General features: G+C 46.5%; 1 protein-coding gene across 1 annotated transcript; it reads right to left on the bottom strand.

Moving 5' to 3' along the window:
• Positions 1-1,632: 1,632 nt before the first annotated feature.
• LOC129712804 (UDP-glucuronosyltransferase 2C1-like) lies at positions 1,633-11,739 on the bottom strand. Its single transcript, XM_055661540.1, has 2 exons — positions 7,724-11,739; positions 1,633-3,798 (listed from the first exon to the last, which is right to left on the bottom strand). Exon 2 carries the CDS (start codon positions 3,770-3,772, stop codon positions 2,162-2,164), a length of 1,611 nt encoding a protein of 536 aa, XP_055517515.1. The 5' UTR covers positions 3,773-3,798; positions 7,724-11,739; the 3' UTR covers positions 1,633-2,161.
• Between the last annotated feature and the right edge of the window lie 1,654 nt (positions 11,740-13,393).

Here is a 13,393-nt window from a genome sequence, read left to right as displayed (position 1 = left end):
ACAGTTAGGAGTTGAAGAGGTTAGTGTGGTAGGGGCAGAGGACGGGGAGGCAGGACTTCACTAGGGGAGTGGGGAGGGGGTCAAGGGAGCAGGTAGTGGGTTTGGAAGAGCTGATGAGTTTGGCGATTTCAGGAGGGGTGACCGGGTTAAACTGGGAGAGGAGGCAGTGTGGAGGAGGGGTCGGGAGGTCAGTAGAGATGGGGAGAAGAGGGGCCTTGGCAGGTGCTGGAGTAGATGCTGGGGGTCAGATACAGGGGATAAAGATTGATGAATTATGTTAATTTTATCAGCGAAAAAGTGGAGGAATGAGTTGCAGAGATCCGGAGTAGAGGTAGGGAGAGTGTTGGTCCGAGGCTTGAGGAGGTTGCCCACTGTGGAGAAGAGGGTTCTGGGGTTTTGTCAGGGGTCGGTGAAGATGGTGGAGAGGTAGGTAGATTTGGCAGCAATGAGGGCGTCTTTGTAGGCAGTGAAGTGGAATTTGTAAGCTTCATGGTGGACTGTGAGAGATGATTTCTTTGTGAGTCGTTCAAGTTGGCAGCCAGTCTGTTTCAACTTACGGAGTGCAGGTGTGTACCAGGGTGAAGAGGTGTTAAAAGTTACGATTTTTGTTTTGAGGGGGGCCAGAGTGTTGAGGGAGGTAGACAAGGTAAAGTTGAGATGGTTTGTGAGATCATCAGGTGAGATGGGGGTTGAGTCCAGGGGGAGAGTGGTGGGGAGCAGGTCAGGGAGATGGTGGGGATCGATGGATTTTAGATTACGGAAGGTGATTTCTCTGAGGAGGCGGGAGCGGGGGGTGGGAGAAGGGATGGTGAACCGTATGAGTTTATGATCAGAGAGGGGAAAGAGGCATGGATGGAGGTCGAGCACCAGTTGATTTGTGGAGCAGACCAGGTCGAGGATGTGTCCTTTATCATGGGTGGGGAAGGTGTCATGTTGGGTGAGAGTGAAGTTGTCCAGTAAAATGGTGAATTCAGATGAGAGCTTGCAGGTGGAGGAACCCATGTGGATATTTAAGTCACCGAGTAGCAGCAGACGTGGAGAGAGAGATGAGGCTAGTGTGAGGAGTTCAGTGAAATCGGAGAGGAAGGAGGGGTTTGGTTTAGGTGGCAGGTAAATGAGGATGACTGTAATGGAGGAAAGAGTTTTGAAAGCGAGGAATTCAAATAATGATACTGGGGGGAGGGTGAGTTCTGTGATCCGGAAGGTCTGATTGAAAATAACGGCGAGGGCACCTCCACGGCGGGAGGGGAGGGGTTTGGAGATGTAGTTAAAACCAGGGGGGATGCTTGGTTGAGAGAGAAGAAGTCATTTGGTTGTTGCCAGGTTTCAGTGAGCAGAAGGAAGTCCAGAGTGTTGTCAAGGATTAGTTCATGGAGGGCCGGGGCTTTATTGTTGAGCGATCGGCTGTTGAGGAGGGCAGAGTTGGCATGGTGAGAGGGTGGTGGGATGGGGGCAGGCTGGAGAGATCTGAGGTTGTCCCGGTTAACAGTGCGTGTGGTGAGTGGGGAGGGGGTGTTGCAGTTGAGGGGGGGGGGGGGGGGGGGCAGTGAGTGGATTTGCAAATGATTGGACAGTGGGTAGTTCAGTTTTGTTCAGAGGTGCGACAGAGCGTGCACTGTCTTTTTCTCCAGTGATGCTGCCTGACCCGCTGAGTTACTCCAGCATTTTGTGTCTATCTAGTGTGTGGAGTGATCGCTGGTCGGCGCAGACTGAATGGGCCGAAGGGTCTGTTTCTACATTGTATCTCTAAAGTGTAAAGGAGGCTCACTATGATATTGTACGACAATAATGGGGCACTGGAACGAAGGCAAACATGCTGACAGATTGAGAGTGAGAGTTGTCATGGTTGATTGGAAGAGGGAATAGTGCAGTAAAGGTCCACTCTGTCAGTGAATCATAAAGGTTTGTGCCCAGATAACCAAAGGAAACTTCATTGTGAATAACTGTCAGTAAATTTAAGCCTTCAGGAAAATGAGGTTCAGCTGTTTACACTTTTCATCTGCATATCAATGCACAAAGGTTATTATTTCACTCACCTTTCTGGCTTTTATTAGCATATGTTGAATCAATGTCTTGAGGAAAGGAGACTCCGTGGATCAAAGGCATGAAAAACTTTATATGATTAATTTGAAAGAACAAAATATACCAAGGGAAAAATAAATCACTCCGTCTTTTGCTTTTTCTTCAGTGCAATACAACAAAGTTTCTTCAGTGTTCCAACCACCAACACAGTGAGCAGGAGTAACACAGACAACAGAAAGATCATCACATCTACACAATAGTAAGCGTACCAGGGGAGTCGGTGAGATTCTGAGCGCAAATGCCCCGCTCCTTTGTGTCGGGCAACGTACTCAACCCAGAAAACGGCTCTCTCCATTGGCGACTCTGGCTGGTCCCGATGGAGAGCGGAGAGTCTCTTCATGTTGTCCCCATAAGATGCGTCGTTTATCACCTCGTTCAGTGCCTGCAACAGATCTGTAGAATGCACGGTTGCAACATTGATCACTTTTGCTGCTCCTCGGGCTTCGAGCTTGAGTAAATTGTCAAACTGGTCAAAAAGCAGAGGCATGCCGATCACTGGCACCCCATGGTAGATGGCTTCATAAATCCCATTGGCGCCTCCGTGTGAAACAAAGGCTCGTGTGTTGGGGTGACCCAGCAGGTCGTTCTGAGGGATCAATTTTGCCAGCAGTGTATTATTCCCTATATTGGGAGGGGTCTCACCATCATATCTCCAGATAACCTTCTGGGGGATTTGAGATAAAGCTTCTGCTATTTTCATTGTAATCTCCATTGGTAAAGAGTTGACAAAGGTCCCCAATGACATTACAACAAGTCCATGTTTACCTGAGCTTTGGACAAACTCCTCAAACTCTGCTGCCAGAGGCCGTGCTGGTTTACACTGGAAGCCTCCGATGTACACGATGTTTGGCATGGTGGGTCTTGGGAATTCAAACACAAAATCCACCCTCATCAGCCACACATCAGCTCTGAGGAGAATCGACTTGAAGTCTGTGTCTGGTCCCAGATACCGATGGCAGATTTCATTGTAAAGTGGGAATATCAAAAATTCTGAAAGCAAGTGTTGAACTACACTGTGAATTATATTTTCAGTTCTTTGGAGAAAATCCATTTTGTCTGTGAGAAGTGAGCCAGGAAGTGGGACGTAGGAAAGTGGTGACGGGGCAGTGAGAAAATGGGCTTCCCCATTCATCTGCCATCGAACGTTGTACACCAGCGGCACTTTTAAATAATACGCAAGCATTGGCCCGGTACCAAATATAGGATCTGTGAGTATTAAGTCAAAGTTTGCATTTTCAAATTGATTCAACAAGGTTTTGTTTTCAAAAATCGCCATGTTGAAATTTTGATAAATTCTCTGTACATTGTACGTAAATGTAACCATTAAAATTTGTAACATTATGTTGCCCCATAGTGTGTGACTATTCTGTAACCTGTCCAGCGACATTACCAAAACAAATTCCATCGTTTCTTTCCTTGAAGGTGCTTCAATGTTTTTTTGTGCTTGAACTATGATGGTTTGATACAGATCGGGTCTCTCTTTGTACCAGTTTGCGGAGTAACAAAGCATAGTCATGTTGTGGCCACGAAGGTTCAGCTCTTCCAATAGAATTTTCATATTGATCCAATGACTTCCATCAACAGGCACGACCAATATTCTAGCTGCTTGGGTAATTGGACAAGACAGGGCGAAGATGATACCGAGAACAAATGTGACATTTGATCTGCTTCTCCATCCAAGACCACCCATGTTGAGGAAAGATGATCACACTGATCCTGTGGTAGAATTGACTAGAAATGTTGGTAAGTGACAAACATTGGCAAAAAGGAAAACAAAATACTGGAGTACCTCAGCACATCAAGTCTACTCTGCCATTCAATCATGGCTTATCTATCTTGCCCTCTCAACCCCATTCTCCTGCCGCCGCCCTCTTGACTCCCGAAACATTAACTGTTTCCATTCACCAGCGATGGTCCTTGACCTGCTGACTTAGTCCACTACCGGGTTCTTCCCTCATCCGAAAGACATGCGGATTTGTAGGTTAATTGGCGTATCTATATTGCCTCTAGTCTGCAGAGAGTGGATCGGAAATTGTGATAATACAGAACAAGCGTGAATGAGTCATCGATGGTCAGGGTGGACTCAATGGGCCGAAGGGACTATTTTCGTGCTGTATCTCAAGGGTGTAATCTCGTTAATTGTGGGGGTTAGTGGGTATGTTGTAGACGTCAGTGGATACTGTGTCCCCCTCGTGGTGATTTTGATGAAATGAAAGAGTTTGGCACGGGTGGTGCAGGCAGCTGTCGTCAATGTGGAGAAACAGTTGGGACGGATGGTGCCAGTGTACGCTTGGTTCACGGACTGTTTGACAAAACCAACACACATAACAGGTGTAGCTGGACCCCTTGAGAGTGCAAAAGGATTTTAAACTTTTGAGAGACAGCGTGGAAACAGGTCCATCAGTCCACCGAGGCTGCGCTGACCAGTGATCACTTTGCACAATTCACATTTTACAGATGCCAATTAACCTACAAACCTACACATCTCTTAAGAGTTTGGTAGTCACGGGGAGAACGTACAAACTCCGTACAGACAGCACCTGTAGTCAGCATCAAACCCAGGCCTCTAGTGCTGCGCCACCGTGCTGCCCCTGAATTGTGGAATTTGGAGATGAGGTTTATGGGGCTGGTGCAGGCAAAAACAATGGGTCTGCCAGGTCTGTCCTGTTTGTGGATTATCGGATGAACACAGACACAAAATGCTGGTGTAACACAGCGGGACAGGCAGCATCTCTGGAGAGATGGAATGGGTAACGTTTCTGGGTCGAGACCCTTCTTCAGACTGAGAGGGGAGAGGGAGACATGAGATATAGATGGTGATGTAGAGAGATGTAGAACAAATGAAATAGAGATATGCAAAAAAGAGGAGATGGAGAAGGGTAGCTCGGAGGTGTCAGTGTTACAGTTGAATAAAGGGGACTATGGGGCATGAGGGCGGAGCTGGCCAAATTTGACTGGAAAGATACGCTAGCACGCATGACAGTGGAACAAAAATGGCAGGTGTTTCTCAGAACAATACAGAAGGTGCAGGATCAGTTCATTCTTAGGAGGAGGAAAGATTCCACGGGGAGTAAGAGGCGACCGTGGCTGACAAAGGAAGTCAAGGACAGTATAAAAATAAAACAGAAGAAGTACAACATAGCAAAGATGAGCAGGAAGCCAGCGGATTGGGTAACTTTAAAGAGCAACAGAAGATAACCAAAACCACAATACGGGGAGAAAAGATGAGGTACGAAGGTAAGCTAGCCAAGAATATAAAGGAGGATAGTAAAAGATTCTTTAGGTATGTGAAGAGAAAAAAAAACTAGTTTAGACCAAAGTTGAACCCTTGAAGACCGAAAAGGGTGAATTTATTATGGGGATCAATGACATGGCGGACGAGTTGAACAGATACTTTGGATCCTTCTTCACAAAGGAGGACACAATCTTCCTGATATAGTAGTGGCCAGAGGAGCTGGAGTGACAGAGGAACTGAAGAAAATCCACATTAGGCAGGAAATGGTGTTGGGTAGACTGATGGGACCGAAGACTGATAAATCCCCAGGGCCTGATGGTCTGCGCCCCAGGGTACTTAAGGAAGTGGCTCTAGAAATCGTGGATGCATTGGTGATAATTTTCCAATGTTCTATAGACTCAGGATCAGTTCCTGTAGATAGGAGAGTAGCTAATGTTATCCCACTATTTAAGAAGGGCGGGAGAGAGAAAACAGGGAATTATAGACCAGTTAGCCTGACATCGGTGGTGGGGAAGATGCTGGAGTCAATTATAAAAGACGAAATAGCCGCACATTTGAATAGCAGTAACAGGATTGGTCCGAGTTAGCATGGATTTATGAAGGGGAAATCATGCTTGACTAATCTTCTGAAATTTTTTGAAGATTTAACTAGGAAAATGAACAAGGGAGAGCCAGTGGATGTAGTGTACCTGGACTTTCAGAAAGCATTTGATAAGGTCCCACATAGCAGATTAGTGGAAAAATTAGGGCACATGGTATTCGGGGTGGAGTGCTGACATGGATAGAAAAATGATTGGCAGACAGGAAACAGAGTGGGGATTAACGGGTCCCTTTCAGAATGGCAGGCAGTGACTAGTGGGGTACCGCAAAACTCGGTGTTGGGACCGCAGCTACTTACAATATACATCAATGATTTGGATGAAGGGATTCAAAGTAACATGAGCAAATTTGCAGATGACACAAAGCTGGGTGGCAGTGTGAACTGTGAGGAGGATGCTATGAGAATGCAGGGTGACTTGGACAGGTTAGGGGAGTGGGCAGTTGCATGGCAGATGACGTTTAATGTGGATAAATGTGAGGTTATCCACTTTGGTAGCAAAAACAGGAAGGCAGATTACTATCTAAATGGTGTCAAGTTGGGAAAAAGGGAAGTACAACGGGATCTGGCTGTCCTTGTTCTTCAGTCTGTGAATGGAAGCATGCAGGTACAGCAGGCAGTGAAGAAAGCGAATGGCACGTTGGCCTTTATCACAAGAGGCGTCGATTATAGGAGCAAAGAGGTCCTTCTGCAGTTGCACAGAGCCCTAGTGAGACCACACCTGTGCAGCATTGGTTTACAAGGTTAATTCCCAGGATGGCAGGACTGCCATATGCTGAGAAAATGAAGCAGCTGGGCTTGTACACTCTGGAGTTTATAAGGATGAGAGGAGATCTTATTGAAATATATAAGATTGTTAAGGGTTCAGACACGCTGGAGGCAGGAAACATGTTCCCGATGTTGGGGGTGTCCAGAACCAGGGGCGCAGTTTAAATATAAGGGGTAAGCAATTTAGAATGGAGATGAGGAAACACTTTTTCTCACAGAGAGGTGAGTGTGTGGAATTATCTGCCTCAGAGGGCGGTGGAAGCAGGTTCTCTGGATGTTGGCTCGAAGGGCCGAATGGCCTACTCCTGCACCTATTGTCTATTGTAACGACAGAACGGTAAGGTGTGAAAACGATAAATCAAAGGGGACGGATATGAAGGAAACAAATTGTATGGGATTAGTGAAATGTAAGAGCCTGCGCCTGGCCTCAGCACGGTAGGATGAAGTGGTTTAGCGATTAAGCTAGTTTACAACAGCATTACCCTTGTCAGCGAACATCGGGATCATTAAAACAGCTCTCATTCTTCCTCAGAGATCAGGTGAACACTGCAACAAACGCAAGTGTGTATGCGAAGCCCACAACAAAACATGGGATAGACACAAAAAGCTGGAGTATCTCAGCGGGCCAGGCAAGATCTCTGGAGAGAAGGAACGGGTCGAGACACTTCTTCAGAGAAAACATGGGCTTCAGTTTAAAGCAAGTACAAGCAAAAGCAATCAAATGGGCCGGGAATGGAATATTGAATTTGGAATATTGACTATTGAGTGAAATCTGGGGAGTAGAAATGTGTGTGTATGGAGGATACAAAATATATGTGGTTAGATAATATCCAGTATGAAAAACCATTGGTGATGAACCGAGATACGAGGGAAAACATGAGAACAAATGTTGCATGAAACAAAATAAGCTCTTGGCAAGTTTGTTAAAGGAAAAAATAATTTTCAATATAGCTATTCGTTGTCGAAACTGTAAATAGAAAGCATGCATTGATACAACACAGAGATGGTGGAGAATTTGGAAATGTTTTCAATTGACATACCTTGGGTATCAGTGAATTCGATGTAACCTGAATGTCAGAAAGATGTGACTGCGATGGGACTTGAACCCGCGGCTGCAGTGCCTTCACCCGCTGCTGAATTACCAGTGAAACAATCTCCTTCACTGGAGCCTGGAACTCTGCGACCGCTTCCAGTCCCCACAAGAAAACAAAACTCCGGCCCCCTCACATCTAGCTCACTTGCCCACGAGTAACACAGGAAAATACTTACGGACAAATACAACACCAACGGACCCGCCCCCAAAATGTGTCAAAAAAATAACCGCAAGTACAAAAGTTCATTTGCGAAATACAATCTCGATGGAAATTTCCTTTCCAATGTCGCTGAGATTACAATCAAAATTATCAAAGATTTACAGTTGATGGGGACAAGGTCTCAGAAGAGCTTTGGTTGTGTAATGTTTGCTTTGCTACGTCTAGTTTTCATTCCGAGCTGCATAACATTTTTGGTTGGCAATATTTTTTTTATCAAGGACAAATTCAGTTTACTTGTTGCCTCGGAGTCAACACAAAGTTTAACCTCCTGACTCTGTTACCCTAGACTTCCAGGAATACAAACTGATGAAGCGATTTTTACATTTCCTTAATAAAAATATCAATGAACCAGGTGGATTTAATAACAATCCAGAGATTGTATGGGCTTTACATTCAAACGTTTACATCTCCAAGTTTGCGGATGACACGAAGCTGGGGGGCAGTGTTAGGTGTGAGGAGGATGCTAGGAGACTGCAAGGTGACTTGGATAGGCTGGGTGAGTGGGCAAATGTTTGGCAGATGCAGTATAATGTGGATAAATGTGAGGTTATCCATTTTGGTGGCAAAAACGGGAAAGCAGACTATTATCTAAATGGTGGCCGATTGGGAAAGGGGGAGATGCAGCGAGACCTGGGTGTCATGGGACACCAGTCATTGAAGGTAGGCATGCAGGTGCAGCAGGCAGTAAAGAAAGCGAATGGTATGTTGGCTTTCATAGCAAGAGGATTTGAGTATAGGAGCAGGGAGGTTCCACTGCAGTTGTACAGGGTCTTGGTGAGACCATACCTGGAGTATTGCGTGCAGTTTTGGTCTCCAAATCTGAGGAAGGACATTATTGCCATAGAGGGAGTGCAGAGAAGGTTCACCAGACTGATTCCTGGGATGTCAGGACTGTCTTATGAAGAAAGACTGGATAGACTTGGTTTATACTCTCTAGAATTTAGGAGATTGAGAGGGGATCTTATAGAAACTTACAAAATTCTTAAGGGGTTGGACAGGCTAGATGCAGGAAGATTGTTCCCGATGTTGGGGAAGTCCAGCACAAGGGGTCACAGCTTAAGGATAAGGGGGAAATCCTTTAAAACCGAGATGAAGAGAACTTTTTTCTCACAGAGAGTGGTGAATCTCTGGAACTCTCTGCCACAGAGGGTAGTTGAGGCCAGTTCATTGTCTATATTTAAGAGGGAGTTAGATGTGGCCCTTGTGGCCAAGGGGATCAGAGGGTATGGAGAGAAGGCAGGTACGGGATACTGAGTTGGATGATCAGCCATGATCATATTGAATGGCGGTGCAGGCTCGAAGGGCCGAATGGCCTACTCCTGCACCTAATTTCTATGTTTCTATGTTTCTATGTTGCTTGGCAGTAGAGAGTAGTGGTGGATGAGTTTTTGTTTTGACCAGGGCACTGGTCCACAGGGATCATTGCTGGAACCTTTACTGTTTGTGAATATATAAATGATTTGGGTATATAAATGATTTGAGTTATTAAATAATTTGGTGGGTTGATTAGTAAGTTTGCAGACAACACAAAAAATGGGCAGTTTACAAACCGAGCAGTCTGAGTATTTTAGACCAACACTTACATAACCCGGGAAATCCCTGTATACGGTACAGCACGGTGGTACAGCAGTGGAGCTGCTGATTACAGTGCCAGGGACCCAGGTTCAATCCTGTCTGTGGGTGCTGTCTGCACGGAGTTTGTACGTTCTCCTCGTGACCAGCGTGAGCTTTCCCCGGGAGATCCGGTTTCCTCCCACAGTCCAAAGACGTACAGGTTTATAGGCAAATTGTAAACCATTTCCAGTGCAGCATTTTAAAGCAACCTCCAGCAACAACCATTTCCAGTGCAGCATTTCAAAGCAACCACATTTTCATTTTCAAACCACATTAAAGGCACACAGTTGAGTAGACATGTGTTCAGTGTTATTCACAGCTCAGAGAGGCATGACGTGACCCTCTCGCTTCCTCCATCTTGCAGAGACTGACCGAGGTACAACACTTCCGGGTTTTATAGTCCCTCTCCCCTCCCACCAGCAGGCGCAGCAGAGAGAATCTCAGCATTTTTTACACATTAATAACTCTTTTACTTTTCATCGATGGGAAAAATCCTCTTGTCCTATGCAGGGAGGGGGACTCCGAGTAAGATGGCTAAAAACTCACATGAAACAGAAAACCAGGAAGTGGTTAAGGTCAGAGTTTTAGTAATATAGGTGAAATGGAGATATGCAAAAAACTAATGGTGGAAGGGTAACGTGTGAAAAAGAGACATCAATGGGGCGGATATCGAGGAAACATGTTGTATGGGATTAGAGGACTGTAAAATTGGAGTCTGCTTGAGTCCGTGGAGTCATGGCCAATGCCTAGGTGTGAGAGCTGGGCAGGCGCCTGGCCTCAGCACGGAAGGATGAAGTGGTTTAGCGATTAAGCTAGTTTACAACAGCATTACCCTTGTCAGCGGACATCGGGACCGTTAAAACAGCTCTCATTCTTCATCAGAGATCAGGGGAACATTGCAACAAACGCAAGTGTGTATGCGAAGCCCACAACAGAACATGGGATAGACACAAAAATCTGGAGTATCGCAGCGGGCCAGGCAAGATCTCTGGAGAGGAGGAACAGGTCGAGACACTTCTTCAGCCAAAACATGGGCTTCAGTTTAAAGCAAGTAAAAGCAAAAACAGTCAAATAGGCTGGGAATGGGATAATGGATTTGGAATATTGACTATTGAGTGAAATCTGGGGAGTAGAAATGTGTGTGTATGGAGGATACAAAATATATGTGTTTAGCTAATATCCAGTATGAAAACCATTGGTGATGAACCGAGATACGAGGGAAAACATGAGAACAAATGTTGCATGAAACAAAATAAGTTCTCGGCAAGTTTGTTCAAGATAAAAATAAATTTCAATATTGCTATTCATTGCCAAAATGATAAATAGAAAGCATGCATTGATACAACACCGAGATGGTAATGAATTTGGAAGTGTTTTCAACTTACATACCTTGGGTATCAGTGAATTTGATGTAACCTGAATGTCAGAAAGATGTGACTGCGATGGGACTTGAACCTGAAGCTGCAGTGCCTTCACCCGCTGCTGAATTGCCAGTGAAACAATCTCCTTCACTGGAGCCTGGGACACTGGACCGCTTCCAGTCCCCACAAGAAAACAAAACGCCAGCCCCCTCACACGTTGTTCACTTGCCAGCGAGTAAGGTAAATACTTGCGGACAAATACAACACCAAAGTACCCGCCCCCAAACAGTATCTAAAAATAACCGCAAGTATGAAAGTTAATAATAATAACAATTAATTGATTTTATATAGCGCTTTTCAAGCTCAAAGTCGCTTTACAAGGCAAGAAACAAAAACAAAAACAAATACAAAACAAAACAAACCAAAAAATGAGCAACAATTCAAGCACAGATGTAAAGGGAGGGGGACGTGAGGCTAAGGATAAGCAGAGGTGAAGAGATGGGTCTTGAGGCGGGACTGGAAGATGGTGAGGGACTCAGAATTGCGGATCAGTTGGGGAAGGGAGTTCCAGAGCCTGGGAGCTGCCCTGGAGAAGGCTCTGTCCCCAAAACTGCAGAGATTGGATTTAATAATAATAATAGTAATAAATTTTATTATCAGGCGCCTTTCAAATCTCAAGGTCACCTTACAAAGATTAAACAGAAGAGAAAAAAATATATATAGTCGGAGAAAAATAAATAATAAGGACATCATCAACACACAAATTATTAAAGATACAAAATATAAAAATAAATAAAAACACAATGTGAAGAGAGAGCAGAGGCAGCTAAAGCGCGCTAGCGTCCACTCTCCCTTCATAGCAGCCATCTTGGACACAGACTAACAAAGTACTTTACACACAGAAAAATCATCCCCCCTAAGTGGTTACCACTGTGGGGGAAGGCACAAAAGTCCAGTCCCCAACCCCAGTTCTCCCAAAAGTCAGGCCTATTAAGGCCACCGCTGTTGCCTCAACGGAGGCCCGATGTTCCTGGCCGTTCTAGCCGGGTGGTCTTGCCCCGGCATCGGGTGAGTCCTCACAGCGGCTGGGCCACCTGGAACGGCCGCTTCCTAGCAGGGGATTGTCGGCTTCCGAAGCCGACAAGGACGCACCGAGTTGGAGCTCCCAGGCTCCCGATGTTAATGTCGGCGCCGCCCGCAGACGCGCAGCCCGGAGGTGTTGCTCTCGGCGGTCCAGCTCACCGGAGCTCCAGCACGTCGATCCAGCGCGGCGACCCAGGCAAGGCATCGCCCGCTCCGCGATGGTGCTCCAGCGCTGTGCCACCAACGAAGCCGAGGTGCTGGGCGGTTCCCACCACGAAATGGCGCTCCAAGCCCGCTGATAGGCAACGAGGACGGGTCGACGGGCAGCCCAGAGAAAAAGCTGCCTCACCGACCAGGTAGGGACCTAGAAGTAAGGTTACCTTCTTCCCCCCACAATAAGAAGTCCATTTCTCCGGAAAAACGACGAACAAAACTAACTAAAAACTGAAAAAAATGAATTAAGCGGACGGCTGCTGGTTAGCAGCCGTTCCCCAAGATGGCTCCTCCTCCTCGGTGAGGGGGATTTGTGGATGGAGAGGAGACCGGCTGATGTGGATCTGAGGGACCGGGAGGATTGGTAGGGGGAGAGGAGGTCAGTGAGATATGGGGGGGCCAGATGGTGGAGGGCTTTGTAGGTGAGGACCAGGATTTTGTAGGTGATCCGGTGGGAAATGGGAAGCCAGTGAAGTTGTTTGAGGACTGGAGTGATGTGGTGCCAGGATTTGGTGTGGGTGATAAGTCGGGCGGCTGCGTTCTGGACCAGTTGGAGTCGGTTGATGTAGCTGGAGCTGATGCCAAGGAGAAGTGAGTTGCAGTAGTCCTGTCGGGAGGAGATGAAGGCATGGATGAGTCTTCATGAGTCAGCAGCAAGGGGTGTGAGAGAGGGTCTGATTTGGGCGATGTTGCGGAGGTGAAAGAAGGAGGTTTTAATGACATGGCGGATGTGAGGCTCAAGGGAGAGGGTGGAATCAAAGATCACGCCAAGGTTGCGGGCCTGGGGAGATGGGGAGACAATGGTGCCGTCAATGGTGAGAGTGGGATTATTGATTTTGCTGAGTGTGGATTTGAGCCTATGAGGAGGAATTCTGTTTTATCGCTGTTGAGTTTGAGGAAGTTATGTTGCATCCAGCTTTTTATAGCTGACAAACAGGAGTTGATATGGGAGAGGGGGCGGGGGGAGGGTTGTGGGGGGATTTGGTGCTGCGGTAGATCTGGGTGTCATCGGTGTGACAGTGGAAGTCCAGGTTGAAGTTGCGGAGTATCTGACCAAGGGGGCAGATGTAGATGATGAAGAGGGGGGGGGCCGAATATGGAGCCTTTGGGGAACGCCTTGAGTGAC

This window comes from Leucoraja erinacea, chromosome 33, assembly GCF_028641065.1.
Source record: "Leucoraja erinacea ecotype New England chromosome 33, Leri_hhj_1, whole genome shotgun sequence".
Lineage (NCBI taxonomy): Eukaryota > Metazoa > Chordata > Chondrichthyes > Rajiformes > Rajidae > Leucoraja > Leucoraja erinaceus.
This window is presented reverse-complemented; position numbering and strand designations above follow the sequence as displayed.